The 17757-nt window shown below is 41.7% G+C and overlaps 4 protein-coding genes across 34 annotated transcripts in view; all 4 read right to left on the reverse strand.

Moving 5' to 3' along the window:
• The window catches only part of LOC138211666 (protocadherin gamma-A2-like), a 56008-nt gene extending 46097 nt beyond the window's left edge, over window positions 1–9911 (reverse strand). Inside the window, exon 1 of the mRNA XM_069171701.1 lies at window positions 7356–9911. Coding sequence (XP_069027802.1) covers window positions 7356–9740 — 2385 coding nt within the window. The 5' untranslated portion in view covers window positions 9741–9911. The remainder of the gene's footprint in view (window positions 1–7355) is intronic.
• The window catches only part of LOC138211660 (protocadherin gamma-C5-like), a 284193-nt gene that overhangs the window by 87974 nt on the left and 178462 nt on the right, over window positions 1–17757 (reverse strand). Inside the window, exon 1 of one of the 31 annotated variants that reach the window (XM_069171669.1) lies at window positions 787–3344. The exons of the other annotated variants lie outside the window; for them this stretch is intronic. Coding sequence (XP_069027770.1) covers window positions 787–3171 — 2385 coding nt within the window. The 5' untranslated portion in view covers window positions 3172–3344. Of the gene's footprint in view, window positions 1–786; window positions 3345–17757 lie in introns of those variants that run through there. 31 annotated transcript variants of the gene reach the window in all.
• Window positions 10881–13614, reverse strand: LOC138211522 (protocadherin gamma-A5-like). Its single transcript, XM_069171479.1, has one exon. The coding sequence runs from the start codon at window positions 13278–13280 to the stop codon at window positions 10881–10883; it is 2400 nt and encodes a 799-aa protein (XP_069027580.1). The 5' UTR covers window positions 13281–13614.
• LOC138211523 (protocadherin beta-16-like) lies at window positions 14287–16902 on the reverse strand. The gene is made up of 2 exons (XM_069171480.1): window positions 14439–16902; window positions 14287–14346 (listed from the first exon to the last, which is right to left on the reverse strand). Exons 1-2 carry the CDS (start codon window positions 16815–16817, stop codon window positions 14287–14289), a joined length of 2439 nt encoding a protein of 812 aa, XP_069027581.1. The 5' UTR covers window positions 16818–16902.

Genomic DNA, 17757 nt, shown 5'->3' on the forward strand with positions numbered 1-17757 from the left:
CCCATGTGTGCCTTTTGCAGAGTCCCTGTCTGGACAGTGCTGTCTGTAGTACTAGTGCTGAATGCACAAAACTATTAAACAATGAGCCGGACCCATAAACTTAAATGTCAGAATATTGCAGTTACGAATAAATATAACATGGTTGCCTTTGTTTGAATACTCATGATACACACTTAGTGGGGAAGTTATTGTGGGAAGTGCACAATTAAACACAGGTATGCTCTGAAAAAATACATATTAAAATCCAGCATGGGATGGAAATAGCTGGTGAGGGACTACAAAATAGAAACAGCTCCTAAATTAATGAAGTCAATCAATCACTTTACCAAAAGTTAAAACTCAGAAGTAATTTCACAAACTGAATGCTCTAGAAGAACGGTGATGATCTTTATTTGCTTTAGACTACTTGAACAAAAGACCACTTGCTAATGTGGGTTAAGTTTTCTGCATAGCCTAAAAATTACAGATGCCAACACACTCTTAAGATGAACTTGCATGAGATGATATTTTTCTTAGATTACCTTATCTAAGACTCAAAAGTTGCCAAAAGTGGACCAGCAATGGACCAGAAGCGACTGTAGCTTCTAAGAATCCGAGCAACCTTACAGCTGGTTTTGAGAACTGAGTTTGAGGTTAATATTTACCGGTCAACTAAAACATTAATGGGGGTGTTAACCCTGCTATAAATACAGTTTTACAAACACTTTAAATCCCTAATTTATATCCAACGTATAATCATTCATCTAAATTTTCCTTTAAATAAAACACTGTGACTCAATGACGAACCTCTAGTGGAGAGTCTGGTTCATCCAGGATGCTCTTCTCATTCTGTATCCGCTGCATCGTCGCTGTAGAACTGGGGTCCATTATCAGCACGTTCTGACTACCGGCTCTGCCGAATTTACAGTCACTCTTTCTGGAGTCAGTCGTCCTGCACACCTCGTAATTGTACACGTGTTGGAGAGTTCCTGTCCCCAAAGTGTCCGAGTAACGTGGTGGATAATATGGAATCACAGGGAGGTTGGAGTGATACATGACGCGAGACTGTCTCCATCTGTAGATCTTCACTGATATAATAACCACTAAACACGTGATGAAGAGGAAGGAAACTACAGCCAGAGCCAGCACTAAGTAAAAAGTCAGGTTATCGTTGTATTCCTTGTCTTGTGTAAAGTCGGTGAACTCCGACAGCACTTCAGGGAAGCTGTCCGCCACCGCCACGTTAACAATGACTGTAGCTGAACGAGAGGGCTGCCCGTTGTCCTCCACTATGACGGTCAGTCTTTGTTTCACAGCATCTTTATCAGTGACTTGGCGGATAGTTCTGATTTCTCCATTCTGTAAGCCCACTTCAAACAGCGCCCTGTCTGTGGCTTTCTGTAGTTTATAGGAGAGCCAGGCATTCTGTCCAGAGTCCACATCAACAGCCACCACTTTAGTCACCAGATAGCCCACATCTGCTGAACGAGGCACCATTTCAGCCACCACAGAGCCACCAGTCTGGACCGGGTACAGAACCTGAGGAGGGTTGTCGTTCTGGTCCCGGATCAGGATTTTCACAGTCACGTTGCTACTGAGTGGAGGAGAGCCTCCATCCTGCGCTTTAACGCGGAACTGGAAATCTTTGATCTGCTCGTAATCAACAGAGCGAACTGCATGGATGACTCCACTATCAGCACTAACGGACACATATGAGGAGACTGGCACTCCGTTAACAGAGGAGTCCTCCAGTATGTAAGAAACACGCGCATTCTGGTTCCAGTCAGCGTCTCTGGCTTTCACTGTGAATATAGAGAGGCCTGGTGTGTTGTTTTCTACAATGTAGGCCTCATATGAGCTCCTCTCAAAGACAGGCGCGTTGTCATTCACATCAGAGATCTGTAAGGTGAGAGTGACGGCGCTGGAGAGGGAGGGCACTCCCTCATCAGAGCAGGTTACTGTGATATTATACTCAGAGGCTCTCTCTCTGTCCAAATCACTGTCTGTCACTAAGCTATAGAAATCATTTGAAGAAGCAGTAATAGTAAATGGTATGTTACCATTTATTCTGCAGTTCACTTGACCATTGTTACTTGAGTCTGGGTCAAGGACACTGAACATAACTATAACTGTATTAGGTGGAGAGTTTTCTGGGATGGAATCAGATTTGGAAAGTATACTGATTACAGGCTTATTATCATTAATGTCAATCACATCAACTATAATCTTACTTGAATCGGAAAGACCACCACTGTCTTTAGCCTCAATATCAATTTGATAATACTTGGCTTTTTCAAAGTCAACGTCACCAATTAATATTACTTCACCGTTTTCATTGATTGTGAATATATCAGAGACACTGTCCATGGTAGTAGATACTGAATAAGATACTTCCCCATTTGTTCCTTTATCTGCATCAGAAGCACTCACTGCTGTCAGTGTTGTTCCTTTCTGAGAATTTTCCACTATGGCGGCCTTGTAAACCGACTGCGTAAAAACGGGAGCATTGTCATTGGCATCTAGTATGGTCACATAAATCTTTACTGTACCAGACATCTGAGGCTCTCCGCCATCAACAGCTGTTAACAACAAGGATATTTGCTCCTCTTTCTCTCGATCTAACGGTTTGTGTAAAACCATTTCGACCTTTTTATTTCCATCCGCCTGACTATCTATTTTTAGTACAAAATTACCTGTAGGTTTTAAGCTGTAATTTTTCAGGCCATTTATTCCAATGTCTGCATCAACTGCTCTGTCTAACACAAATTTAGACCCAGTAACTGCAGATTCGCTGATTTCAAAACGTTTTTCGTCATTTTTAAAAGTAGGATTGTTGTCGTTGATGTCGGTAATCTCTACCGTTATTCGAAAAAGCTCCATTGGATTTTCTAGAATTATCTGTAAATGTAAAGCACAAGGCGTCGTCTGTCTGCAGAGCGACTCTCTGTCGATTCTCTCCTTGACGAGGAGGACTCCTCTTTCTCTACTCAGCTCGATGTATTCTGCACTGTCGCTCGTAAATATACGGGCTTTACCGGACTTCAGTCTTTTCACATCTAAACCTAAGTCCCGTGCTATGTTGCCCACGACAGATCCTTTTGCCATTTCCTCCGGAATGGAGTAGCTGATATGACCGACAACTGAACCGAGAGAAAAGACCGAGATGAAAAACAGTACTTGCCGTCTTGCCATTGTTCTATTCACGGTTTACGTGGCGCCACGAAGAAAGCTGTTACACTCGGTTTCACAAGAAAATATATGTCCCATGTGAAATTAAATACAGAAATGAAGAGCCACAGAATCCAGAATTATTGAACAACAGTCCATCAGATTGTATCCATTGTGATTTTCGGTCCTTAAACAGTGCTTCCTCTTCCTTTCTTTCTCTAAAATAACGACATGACGAAGGAGGATCTGCTTCAAATCCTGTATACTACTTCAACATGTTGACCAATAGCGGCCCATAGAGTTCAAATAGCATAACTGCAAGGAAACTAAACTTAATATCTGCTAAAATGCTTTTGCAATATACATTGCGTGTACAATGAAATAAACTTCAACAATGATTATCAAAAAGCGTGCACGTCAACCTGGACATCTAAATATATGACATCTATACTTTAAAAGGACAAAAGAAAAAAAAAAACATAACAGAGACAAAAAACAACAACAACCTCTGTCACAAAACCCATCAAATGAGTGTTAAGAGAGGGGAAGCGGCTCATATAGTTTGGCCGCTATCCGAGGTGCTGAAATTCCGTAGTCGACACATATCTTAACATACAGCTATGAAAAAAGCAAAGGGGACATTTTCTAACCTCTAGAGGAGAATCTGGTTCATCCAGGATGCTCTTCTCACTCTGTATCCGCTGCATCGTCGCTGTAGAACTGGGGTCCATTATCAGCACGTTCTGACTACCGGCTCTGCCGAACTTACAGTCACTCTTTCTGGAGTCTGTCGTCCTGCACACCTCGTAATTGTACACGTGTTGGAGAGTCCCTGTCCCCAAAGTGTCCGAGTAACGTGGTGGATAATATGGAATCACAGGGAGGTTGGAGTGATACATGATGCGAGACTGTCTCCATCTGTAGATCTTCACTGATATAATAACTACTAAACACGTGATGAAGAGGAAGGAAACTACAGCCAGAGCCAGCACTAAGTAAAAAGTCAGGTTGTCGTTGTATTCCTTGTCTTGTGTAAAGTCGGTGAACTCCGACAGCACTTCAGGGAAGCTGTCCGCCACCGCCACGTTAACAATGACTGTAGCTGAACGAGAGGGCTGCCCGTTGTCCTCCACGATAACGGTCAGTCTTTGTTTCACAGCATCTTTATCAGTGACTTGGCGGATAGTTCTGATTTCTCCATTCTGTAAGCCCACTTCAAACAGCGCCCTGTCTGTGGCTTTCTGTAGTTTATAGGAGAGCCAGGCATTCTGTCCAGAGTCCACATCGACAGCCACCACTTTAGTCACCAGATAGCCCACATCTGCTGAACGAGGCACCATTTCAGCCACCACAGAGCCACCAGTCTGGACCGGGTACAGAACCTGAGGGGGGTTGTCGTTCTGGTCCCGGATCAGGATTTTCACAGTCACGTTGCTACTGAGTGGAGGAGAGCCTCCATCCTGCGCTTTGACGCGGAACTGGAAATCTTTGATCTGCTCGTAGTCAAAAGAGCGAACTGCATGGATGACTCCACTATCAGCACTAACGGACACATATGAGGAGACTGGCACTCCGTTAACAGAGGAGTCCTCCAGTATGTAAGAAACACGCGCATTCTGGTTCCAGTCAGCGTCTCTGGCTTTCACTGTGAATATAGAGACACCTGGTGTGTTGTTTTCTACAATGTAGGCCTCATATGAGCTCCTCTCAAAGACAGGCGCATTGTCATTCACATCGGAGATCTGTAAGGTGAGAGTGACGCTGCTGGAGAGGGAGGGTACTCCCTCATCAGAGCAGGTTACTGTGATATTATACTCAGAGTCTCTCTCTCTGTCTAAATCACTGTCCGTCACGAGACTATAGAAATTATTTGTTGATGATTTTAAAGTGAAAGGTATATTTTCGTTGATGAAGCATTTTACATTTCCGTTTTGTCCCGAGTCCTTGTCCTCGATGTTTATCATCGTAACGACCGTATTTAGGTTGGCATCCTCTGGTATAATAGTTGACTTTGACATTATAGTAATTTCAGGTTTGTTGTCATTCGTATCCTGCACATCAACAATTAATTTGCAAGAATCTGTGAGTCCTCCTTCATCACTAGCGAGTAATATTATTTGATAGTTTCGCGACTCCTCAAAATCAATGTTTCCAATTAAAGTAACTTCTCCGTTTTCCTCATTTACATCAAATACGTTCCTGATATCATCCAAAGTATTCGTGATTGAATATCTAATTTTACTGTTAGTTCCTTGATCTGCATCTGAGGCTGTAACAGTAGCAACAACTGTGCCTTTAGGTGAATTCTCAGTAACTGTAGCTTTGTACGTCTGCTGTGTAAAAACTGGGGCGTTATCATTAACATCTAAAACTGTAATGACAATCAGCATTGTTCCTGACATCTGAGGCTCTCCTCCATCTACAGCCGTTAACACGAGAGATATCTGCTCTTGTTTCTCTCTGTCTAAAGGCTTCTGTAGCACCATCTCAACATTTTTATGTCCATCAGCGTTATTGTGCAGTTTCAGAGCAAAATTGTCTGTCGGTTTTAATTGGTAGGTTTTAAGATCATTAATTCCAACATCGAGATCCACAGCTCTTTCTAGCACAAATTTTGCCCCAATGATTGCTGACTCGCTAATTCTAAATTTCATTTCACTTTTTTCAAAATTTGGTGCATTATCATTGATATCTGTAATCTGGACTGTAACACTATAAAATTCCATCGGATTTTCCAAAATAATCTGAAAATGTAAAGCACACGGTGTCGTCTGTCTGCAGAGCACCTCTCTGTCTATTCTCTCTTTCACGAGGAGGACTCCTCTTTCTCTGTTCAGCTCGACGTACTCGTCGCTGTCTCGGGTAAAGATTCGCGCTTTGCCAGATGATAGACGTTTAATTTGTAAACCTAAATCATGTGCTATATTACCGACTAACGATCCTTTGACCATTTCCTCTGGAATAGAGTAGCTGACCTGCCCTAGCACCGAGCTGACGGAGAGGAGAGAGACGAACAATATTACTTGCCTTGTCATTGTTTTACTCGATTTGTTTTTTCAGCGAGGCTCCAAATGTTTATATCCCATAAAACTTTCATCGACCCATTTATAAATCGTTCATTTAGAACCTGAATAATCCACACGAGAGAGATGAGCTCAAATGTCGATGTCTCTTATCCGAATATTGTCCACAACTCGAGTGGCTCGTCTTTCTCGTCGTCGTCTTTCTTTATTATGTCGATGTAACATGGGAGATGCTGCTGCAATACACTGCCAATCGTCTACACTCTGGTCAACAGCGGCCCTAAGAGTTCACATTGGAAAACTGCAATCCAACATACAGAAACACTTTCCAGAAGACTTGATATATTTTTTTTTAAGTCAAAGGTGTATCAAAGCTTATATGAATGCAAAAGCATTACGAACAAAAACCTTAACGCTACAGATCATCATCAAACTGATGGTTTTATATTTTTAGAGTCAATTTTATGATACTTTATCTTTGGAACGCTGCATATTTATACAATGCCACATCTAAAGTAATCAGCCATTTTAGTCAAATCCGAATAATGCACACCAGCTACGATATTTAAAATAATTTACCTTAAATTCAAACCAATGTACAACAGCTCTCACTATCTTGTGCAAACACAAAGTAGACGTATACAGCGGGCGGACTCTGAGAATGTCACTGTTCAATGTCCTGAAATGGACAGAGCCTGATTAACAACCACGAACACTGAAAAAAATCCTGTCAGAAATATTTTTTTTTCTTTTTTTAAATAACCCCGCCCCCCTCAAAATAATAAAAAGAAAAAAAGTATGTCCAACCCTGCGAAGAGCAACTGCCTACATTATATCCTCTTGAAAAATTACCAGTTCAAAATTAGGTGGTACAAAAAGATATATATATATGGGCAAGGAAGAGTGAAAAAAAATTAACTTTTTTATATTATGCAAAGTCAGACGATAACAAAGGAGAGTTGTACTACTCGGACAACAAGAAAGACACACGAAATGTAATTCTCAGTCGAAACAGAATTTCACTTTAGCAATGAGGTCGAGGCAAATAGAGAACATGTTTGGAGACTCTAAGGCAGCATGAAATCAAGTTTTTAACTCAATTTAGTTATTTCTGCCAAAATAAATGCATGTTTTAAATTGCAACAGGCAGAAGTAATGTTTGAAAATTGTTTAAAGTTTTCTAACCTCTAGAGGAGAGTCTGGTTCATCCAGGATGCTCTTCTCACTCTGTATCCGCTGCATCGTCGCTGTAGAACTGGGGTCCATTATCAGCACGTTCTGACTACCGGCTCTGCCGAACTTACAGTCACTCTTTCTGGAGTCTGTCGTCCTGCACACCTCGTAATTGTACACGTGTTGGAGAGTCCCTGTCCCCAAAGTGTCGGAGTAACGTGGTGGATAATATGGAATCACAGGGAGGTTGGAGTGACACATGATACGAGACTGTCTCCATCTGTAGATCTTCACTGATATAATAACCACTAAACACGTGATGAAGAGGAAGGAAACTACAGCCAGAGCCAGCACTAAGTAAAAAGTCAGGTTTTCGTTGTATTCCTTGTCGTGTGTAAAGTCAGTGAACTCCGACAGCACTTCAGGGAAGCTGTCCGCCACCGCCACGTTAACAATGACTGTAGCTGAACGAGAGGGCTGCCCGTTGTCTTCCACTATAACGGTCAGTCTTTGTTTCACAGCATCTTTATCAGTGACTTGGCGGATAGTTCTGATTTCTCCATTCTGTAAGCCCACTTCAAACAGCGCCCTGTCTGTGGCTTTCTGCAGTTTATAGGAGAGCCAGGCATTCTGTCCAGAGTCCACATCAACAGCCACCACTTTAGTCACCAGATAGCTCACATCTGCTGAACGAGGCACCATTTCAGCCACCACAGAGCCACCAGTCTGGACCGGGTACAGAACCTGAGGGGGGTTGTCGTTCTGGTCCCGGATCAGGATTTTCACAGTCACGTTGCTACTGAGTGGAGGAGAGCCTCCATCCTGCGCTTTGACGCGGAACTGGAAATCTTTGATCTGCTCGTAGTCAACAGAGCGAACTGCATGGATGACTCCACTATCAGCACTAACGGACACATATGAGGAGACTGGCACTCCGTTAACAGAGGAGTCCTCCAGTATGTAAGAAACACGCGCATTCTGGTTCCAGTCAGCGTCTCTGGCTTTCACTGTGAATATAGAGACGCCTGGTGTGTTGTTTTCTACAATGTAGGCCTCATATGAGCTCCTCTCAAAGACAGGCGCGTTGTCATTCACATCGGAGATCTGTAAGGTGAGAGTGACGCTGCTGGAGAGGGAGGGGACTCCCTCATCAGAGCAGGTTACTGTGATATTATACTCAGAGGCTCTCTCTCTGTCTAAATCACTATCTGTAACGAGACTATAGAAATTATTTGTTGATGTTTTTAAATCAAATGGTATATTTTCGCTGATAAAGCATTTCACGTTACCGTTTTCTCCTGAGTCTAGGTCCTCAATATTTATCATTGTAACGACCGTATTGAGTTCTGCATCCTCTGATATCACGTTTGACTTCGACATTATGTTAATTTCAGGCTTGTTGTCATTTTCATCTTGCACATCAACAATTAATTTACAGGAATCTGTGAGTCCTCCTTCGTCACTGGCACGTAAGTTTATTTGAAAATTTTTTGACTTTTCGAAATCAATATTTCCAATTAAGGAAACTTCTCCGTTATCCTTGTTGACCTCGAACATTTTTCTTACATTCCCTAAAGTATTTGTGACTGAATATGTAATTTTACTGTTAGATCCTTGATCTGCATCTGAGGCTGTAATCGTAGCAACAACTGTGCCTTTAGGTGAATTCTCAGTAACTGTAGCTTTGTACGTCTGCTGTGTAAAAACTGGTGCGTTATCATTAGCGTCTAAAACTGTAATGACAATCAGCATTGTTCCTGACATCTGAGGCTCTCCTCCATCTACAGCCGTTAACACGAGAGATATCTGCTCTTGTTTCTCTCTGTCTAAAGGCTTCTGTAGCACCATCTCAACATTTTTATGTCCATCAGCGTTATTGTGCAGTTTCAGAGCAAAATTATCGGTCGGTTTCAGTTCGTATTTTTGAATCCCATTAATTCCAGCATCAAGATCCTCAGCTCTTTCTAGCACGAATTTTGCTCCGATGATCGCTGACTCACTAATTTTGAATTGGATTTCACTTTTCTCAAAGATTGGTGCATTATCATTTATATCTGTAATCTGGACTGTAACCGTGTAAAATTCCATAGGATTCTCCAAAATAATCTGAAAATGTAAAGCACAAAGCGCCGTTTCTGTACAGAGTGCTTCTCTGTCGATTCCCTCTTTGACGAGGAGGACTCCTCTTTCTCTGTTCAGCTCGACGTACTCGTCGCTATTCCTGGTATAAATCTTTGCTTTCCCGGATATCAAACGTCTAATCTCTAAACCTAAATCCTGCGCTATATTACCCACTAAAGATCCTTTCGCCATTTCTTCCGGAATCGAGTAACTGACCTGCCCAAACACCGAGTCGAGGGAAAGGAGAGCGAGGAACAACAGCACTTGCCGATTCATTGTTCTTTCAGATTTTTTGCCAAATGAGACTCCAAAATCTGCTTAAATTCCAGAAAAAAGATAAGGCATAGATCCCAAAGTTGAAACTCACGATAAAACCATAATAACCTGCTCATTGGAAGCAAATCTTTGTCGCAGGAAAAAACATTTCCTTTTTTAAATCCTCTTCGAGTAGAATTGTCTGATCGTTGTCCGTTGTGTTCTCTCTGTATAATGTCGATGTTATATGGGAGGTGCTGCTACTAACATGCTCTCTGTCAGCAACACTCTGGTCAACAGCGGCCCTAAGAGTCCACAACGTAAAATTGCAGAATACCAACTAAAACTCAGCACTTGAGAAATACTTGTAAAACGTGGAAGTTTTGTATAATACATTCATTTTGAAATACATTGCACGTTCTAAACGACTACGTGCATATACATTTGAAATCCATTCGTCTCTAATGTCTTGGTCGTCATAATTAACGAATAAACTTGAAATATATTTAATAATAGACAATATCTTAAACAGGTGTTGCAGGTGTAAAACGTTAAAGTGTGGAAATAAAATCCATTTAAAAGACTGGGAAGACAGAAAGAGGTTGGGAAAAGAGGTTTCCATGAATAAAGAGAATTATGGACAGGTAAGATCAAAGGAAAATATGTTAAAAGCGTAGAAACAGCACATGACAGACAAATTAAATATTGGGCTCGAGGGTCATCAACTACGCTACTAATAATGCCGCTGTCCGTGGTTCTGTAGGGAGTAAACTGAACAAGAACCAAAATTCAGAGACTGCACAAGGTGCCATATAGCAATATAATATATATGGAAACAAAATATTCTATGAATAATAATGTCGATTCTTTTCCTTGAACACTACGATCAGTATTATCACCACTGTTATACCATTCCGATTACTATAGCTGTGAAGGCATATATCTGTTTCTGAAAAAGAACGTTTGCATTAAAACGTGTTCGTAACTTTTGGGAGTGATAGAAACGTGAGGCAAATCCCAAAACAGGCTGTATGTACCCATAACCAGTACACAGTAAAATATAAAGCATAAAACCCTCTCCCCAAAACAGAACATGTCTCTAAAAAAGAGCTGAGGATGAGTATTTACATTTTAAAACACTAAAAACACACTAAAACTGGATTAAAGCAGTCTAACCTCTAGAGGAGAGTCTGGTTCATCCAGGATGTTCTTCTCACTCTGTATCCGCTGCATCGTCGCTGTAGAACTGGGGTCCATTATCAGCACGTTCTGACTTCCGGCTCTGCCGAACTTACAGTCACTCTTTCTGGAGTCAGTCGTCCTGCACACCTCGTAATTGTACACGTGTTGGAGAGTCCCTGTCCCCAAAGTGTCGGAGTAACGTGGTGGATAATATGGAATCACAGGGAGGTTGGAGTGACACATGATGCGAGACTGTCTCCATCTGTAGATCTTCACTGATATAATAACCACTAAACACGTGATGAAGAGGAAGGAAACTACAGCCAGAGCCAGCACTAAGTAAAAAGTCAGGTTGTCGTTGTATTCCTTGTCTTGTGTAAAGTCAGTGAACTCCGACAGCACTTCAGGGAAGCTGTCCGCCACCGCCACGTTAACAATGACTGTAGCTGAACGAGAGGGCTGCCCGTTGTCCTCCACGATAACGGTCAGTCTTTGTTTCACAGCATCTTTATCAGTGACTTGGCGGATAGTTCTGATTTCTCCATTCTGTAAGCCCACTTCAAACAGCGCCCTGTCTGTGGCTTTCTGCAGTTTATAGGAGAGCCAGGCATTCTGTCCAGAGTCCACATCAACAGCCACCACTTTAGTCACCAGATAGCCCACATCTGCTGAACGAGGCACCATTTCAGCCACCACAGAGCCACCAGTCTGGACCGGGTACAGAACCTGAGGGGGGTTGTCGTTCTGGTCCCGGATCAGGATTTTCACAGTCACGTTGCTACTGAGTGGAGGAGAGCCTCCATCCTGCGCTTTGACGCGGAACTGGAAATCTTTGATCTGCTCGTAATCAACAGAGCGAACTGCATGGATGACTCCACTGTCAGCACTAACGGACACATATGAGGAGACTGGCACTCCGTTAACAGAGGAGTCCTCCAGTATGTAAGAAACACGCGCATTCTGGTTCCAGTCAGCGTCTCTGGCTTTCACTGTAAATATAGAGACACCTGGTGTGTTGTTTTCTACAATGTAGGCCTCATATGAGCTCCTCTCAAAGACAGGCGCGTTGTCATTCACATCAGAGATCTGTAAGGTGAGAGTGACGCTGCTGGAGAGGGAGGGTACTCCTTCATCAGAGCAGGTCACTGTGATATTATACTGAGAGTCTCTCTCTCTGTCTAAATCACTGTCTGTAATGAGACTATAGAAATTATTTGTTGATGTTTTTAAATTAAATGGTACATTTTCGCTGATAAAGCATTTCACGTTACCGTTCTCTCCTGAGTCTAGGTCTTCGATGTTTATAATTGTAACGACCGTATTGAGTTTTGCATCCTCTGATATCACGTTTGACTTCGACATTATGTTAATTTCAGGCTTGTTGTCATTTACATCCTGCACATCAACAATTAACTTACAAGAATCTGTGAGTCCACCATTATCACTAGCAAGTAAGTTTATCTGAAAATTCCTAAATTTTTCGAAGTCAATGTGGTCAATTAATGAAATTTCGCCGGAATCCTCATTTACCTGAAATACTTTCCTAACGTTGTCTAATGTATTTGTGATTGAATATCTAATTTTACTGTTAGTTCCTTGATCTGCATCTGAGGCTGTAATCGAAGCAACAACTGTGCCTTTAGGTGAATTCTCAGTAACTGTAGCTTTGTACGTCTGCTGTGTAAAAACTGGGGCGTTATCATTGACGTCTAAAACTGTTATGACAATCAGCATTGTTCCTGACATCTGAGGCTCTCCTCCATCTACAGCCGTTAACACGAGAGATATCTGCTCTTGTTTCTCTCTGTCTAAAGGCTTCTGTAGCACCATCTCAACATTTTTATGTCCATCAGCGTTATTGTGCAGTTTCAGAGCAAAATTATCTGTGGGTTTTAATTGGTAGGTTTTAAGACCATTATTTCCAACATCGAGATCCACAGCTCTTTCTAGCACAAATTTTGCCCCAATGGTCGCTGACTCGCTAATTCTAAATTTCATTTCACTTTTCTCAAAGGTTGGTGCATTATCATTGATATCTGTAATCTGGACTGTAACCGTGTAAAATTCTATAGGGTTCTCCAAAATAATCTGAAAATGTAAAGCACAAAGCGCCGTCTCTGTACACAGTGCTTCTCTGTCTATTCTCTCCTTGACGAGGAGGACTCCTCTTTCTCTGTTCAGCTCGACGTACTGGTCGCTATTCCTGGTATAAATCTTTGCTTTACCGGATATTAAACGTTTAATTTCTAAACCTAAATCCTGCGCTATATTTCCAACTAAAGATCCTTTCGCCATTTCCTCCGGAATAGAATAGCTGACCTGCCCAAACACCGAGTCGAGGGAAAGGAGAGAGAGAAACAACAGTACCTGCCGATTCATTGTTCTTTCAGATTTCCCCCCTAATAAGGCTCCACGGTCCGTTTATATTCCAGAAAATAGACAACACATAGATCCAAACGTCAAATGTCAAATCAAGAGCATCCTAACACGCTGAGAAGAAGCAAACCTTTTTCAGGTGTAAATTTTCCCTTTTTAAAATGCTCCTCGACCAGAAATGCCTGATCGTCGTCTTTTGGGTTTCCTCTGTACAATGTCGATGTAACATCGGAGGTGCTGCTACTAACATGCCCTCTTTCGGCAACACTCTGGTCAACAGCGGCCCTAAGAGTCCACAACGTAAAACTGCAGAATACCAACTAAAATTCAACACTGGATAAGTCCTTGTCAAACATCTGGATAATTAGTGACAATAAAATAAATATCATTAAGCAATAACACGTTTCTAAACGACTGCAGGCAGATATGTTTGAATTCCATCATGCTTAATGTAGAGGTCTTAATAATTATACATTTAAAGAAAAGGACGTAGACAAAAATAGAAACTGGTGTCAGATCCTGCAGGCGTAGGGGAGGTCAGGGTGGATATTACATCCAAATGAATGACTGGTAAAGGGAGAAAAAGCTAACAAAAACCACAGGTATTCATGACCAATATGAACTTTTAACAAATAATGTGAAAATTAAATTAAGAACTCCAAATTAAAACTTTGGGGACAAAAACTTGATAGAGAGGTTAAACATGGGGACATTTTAAGAGTCACTGTCCGCAGTTCTGAAGTGATTAAAGGAAATATCTATGTTCTCAATCTATCCACCTAAAACGCTGTTTTAAAAACCATTTGTCTACTGTTCTATTATCACGGCTACCATCTCTGCAACTTCCATTATTATTATTATTATTATTATTATTATTATTATTATTATTATTATTATTATTATTATTATTATTATTTTCATTATTATTATCATTTTTTCTGTTGTTAATATTTCTGAAGAAAGGGTAATTTTAAAATGAATTTGAAATTCTTTTTGAAAGTAAAAACGTTCAGTCACCGGAAATGTCAGTAGACGTAGTTTTAATTGTAGCAGGCATAAAAACCTGTCCCTAAAACACAAATCTCTTAAAAAGAGTTGAGTATGATTAATTACATGTTAAAACAATATAAACACACTGGAACTTAATGAAAGCAGTCTAACCTCTAGAGGAGAGTCTGGTTCATCCAGGATGTTCTTCTCACTCTGTATCCGCTGCATCGTCGCTGTAGAACTGGGGTCCATTATCAGCACGTTCTGACTACCGGCTCTGCCGAACTTACAGTCACTCTTTCTGGAGTCTGTCGTCCTGCACACCTCGTAATTGTACACGTGTTGGAGAGTCCCTGTCCCCAAAGTGTCCGAGTAACGTGGTGGATAATATGGAATCACAGGGAGGTTGGAGTGATACGTGATACGAGACTGTCTCCACCTGTAGATCTTCACTGATATAATAACCACCAAACATGTGATGAAGAGGAAGGAAACTACAGCCAGAGCCAGCACTAAGTAAAAAGTCAGATTGTCGTTGTATTCCTTGTCTTGTGTAAAGTCAGTGAACTCCGACAGCACTTCAGGGAAGCTGTCCGCCACCGCCACGTTAACAATGACTGTAGCTGAACGAGAGGGCTGCCCGTTGTCCTCCACGATAACGGTCAGTCTTTGTTTCACAGCATCTTTATCATTGACTTGGCGGATAGTTCTGATTTCTCCATTCTGTAAGCCCACTTCAAACAGCGCCCTGTCTGTGGCTTTCTGCAGTTTATAGGAGAGCCAGGCATTCTGTCCAGAGTCCACATCAACAGCCACCACTTTAGTCACCAGATAGCCCACATCTGCTGAACGAGGCACCATTTCAGCCACCACAGAGCCACCAGTCTGGACCGGATACAGAACCTGAGGGGGGTTGTCGTTCTGGTCCCGGATCAGGATTTTCACAGTCACGTTGCTACTGAGTGGAGGAGAGCCTCCATCCTGCGCTTTGACGCGGAAATGGAAATCTTTGATCTGCTCGTAGTCAAAGGAGCGAACTGCATGGATGACTCCACTATCAGCACTAACGGACACATATGAGGAGACTGGCACTCCGTTAACAGAGGAGTCCTCCAGTATGTAAGAAACACGCGCATTCTGGTTCCAGTCAGCGTCTCTGGCTTTCACTGTAAATATAGAGACACCTGGTATGTTGTTTTCTACAATGTAGGCCTCATATGAGCTCCTCTCAAAGACAGGCGCGTTGTCATTCACATCGGAGATCTGTAAGGTGAGAGTGACGCTGCTGGAGAGGGAGGGTACTCCCTCATCAGAGCAGGTTACTGTGATATTATACTCAGAGTCTCTCTCTCTGTCTAATTCACTGTCTGTTACAACAGTAAAGAAATTATTTGTAGATGATTTAATGACAAAGGGAGTATTTTCGTTTAAAACACACATAACTTTGCCGTTCTCATTTGAGTCTGGATCTTGTATGTTAAGCATTGTTACAACCGTCCCCGGCTTCATGTTCTCAGACAATGTGTTTGATTTAGACATGATGTTAATGGATGGGGGGTTATCATTTGCATCTGTCACGTCAACAATCACTTTGCATGCGTCAGACAATCCTCCCTGATCTGACACTTGAACGTCAAGCTCGTAAAGTCTCCTTTTTTCATAATCTACATTTCCCGTTAGAGTCAATACTCCATAATCGGCATCAATTTGAAAGAGATTTGCTGCGGCAGATTTTGGAATCATATATGTTACCTTTCCGTTAATTCCCTTATCCACGTCAGTAGCTTTTACGGTAGTTATTACGGTGCCAACAGGATCGATTTCAGTTACACTTGCTTTATATTCTGATTTTGAACAAACGGGAGGATTGTCGTTTACGTCTAACACAGTTATGATAATCTGCATTGTCCCCGAGAGCTGTGGTTCACCACCATCCAGAGCGGTTAGTATTAGAGATAAATGCTCGTGTTTCTCTCGGTCTAACGGTGTCTGTAAAACCATTTCGACATGTTTAGTCCCATCTCCACGGCTGACGGTTTTCAGAGCGAAATTATCACTGGGTTTTAGGGTGTAGCTGTTTAAACCATTAACACCAACGTCATTGTCGATTGCTTTTTCTAGGACAAATCGAGCTCCAATAAGAGCTGACTCGCTTATTTCATATTTAATTTCTCCTCTCTCAAACGTAGGAGGGTTGTCGTTTATATCGGTAATTTCAACAGTCACCGTGTAAAACTCCATCGGGTTTTCCAGGATCATTTGAAAATGGAGTGCGCAGGGCATCGTTTGACCACAGAGCGATTCTCTGTCTATTCTTTCTTTAATAAGGAGCACTCCTCTTTCCCGTTTCAGCTCTATATACTCTTCAGTGTTACCGGTATAAATACGAGCTTTGCCGGACTTCAATCTGTCCACCCCTAAACCTAAATCATGGGCTATATTACCTATTACAGCCCCCTTTTCCATTTCCTCAGGGATAGAGTAGCTGACCTGCCCGCGTACTACACCGACAGAGAGCAGTGAGACAAACAACATCACTTGCCATCCCATCGTTCCGATCGACAAATCTTTAAAAAAAACAACAACAAAAAAACACTGTTTCTTCGAGTCAGGTTCCAATTCTGACCTATAGATCCAAGTATAAGGTCCAAAAGATAGTACTTCTCCTAAATTGTGGAACAAAGAAATCCCATTGTGCAATCCTGTCCTCTGCTGTTCATGGCAATCCCGACTGATAACTCTGCCACTCTCTCTTTCCCAGTGTAAAATGCTGACTTCCAGGGGAGGTACTGCCACAAATGCTTCCTCAACAACTCGATGGCTAACAGCGTCCTTCTCTGTTCAATGGACTGTACTACATGGTGTCTTGTGGAAAAAAAAACCCGAAAGCATTCAAAAATAATACATATCAACCGCGTTATTGAGATATATGGCTGAAATTAAATGTCATACACTCACTTATGCTCATTTCTAACAGATTGATAGAATAACCAATGATATAAATTAGAATATGAAGCATAAACACAACCAAAGAATAAGTAGCAGCACAAAATCAAACAGGTGCACCTATACAGACGTACAGCCAGCTGCATATGCAAAGAGTCGAAACAGAGTAAAAATGGGTGGAAGGTTAAGATTTTTCAGGATATCACGTCCTTAATGCATTAGTGACACAGCCTGTCATTTGCGCTCTCCACGGTGATAAATCATCTAATACAATGCACAAAACTATTATTCACGATGCCGTTGTAAGTTTGGTCATTCATCTTTAAAATGAGGATACAACTAATGTGTTAGTCGCCGCCAGTTTCTCTATGTTGCTTGTACTAGACAAGATTGTATTTACAAATGTCTTTAACAACCAAATGTACAAACATTAAAGTGCAAAACACAAACGCGCACAGGCCAACAAGAAAATGGGAAAAGGAGGATACAGTGAAAGAGAGAGAGACAGCAAAACAGAGAGAGAGAGAGAGCGAGAGAGAGAGAG

This window comes from Embiotoca jacksoni, unplaced genomic scaffold (assembly GCF_022577435.1).
Source record: "Embiotoca jacksoni isolate LCO1_2020_lvr unplaced genomic scaffold, fEmbJac1.0.p SCAF_5, whole genome shotgun sequence".
Classification (NCBI taxonomy): Eukaryota; Metazoa; Chordata; class Actinopteri; family Embiotocidae; genus Embiotoca; species Embiotoca jacksoni.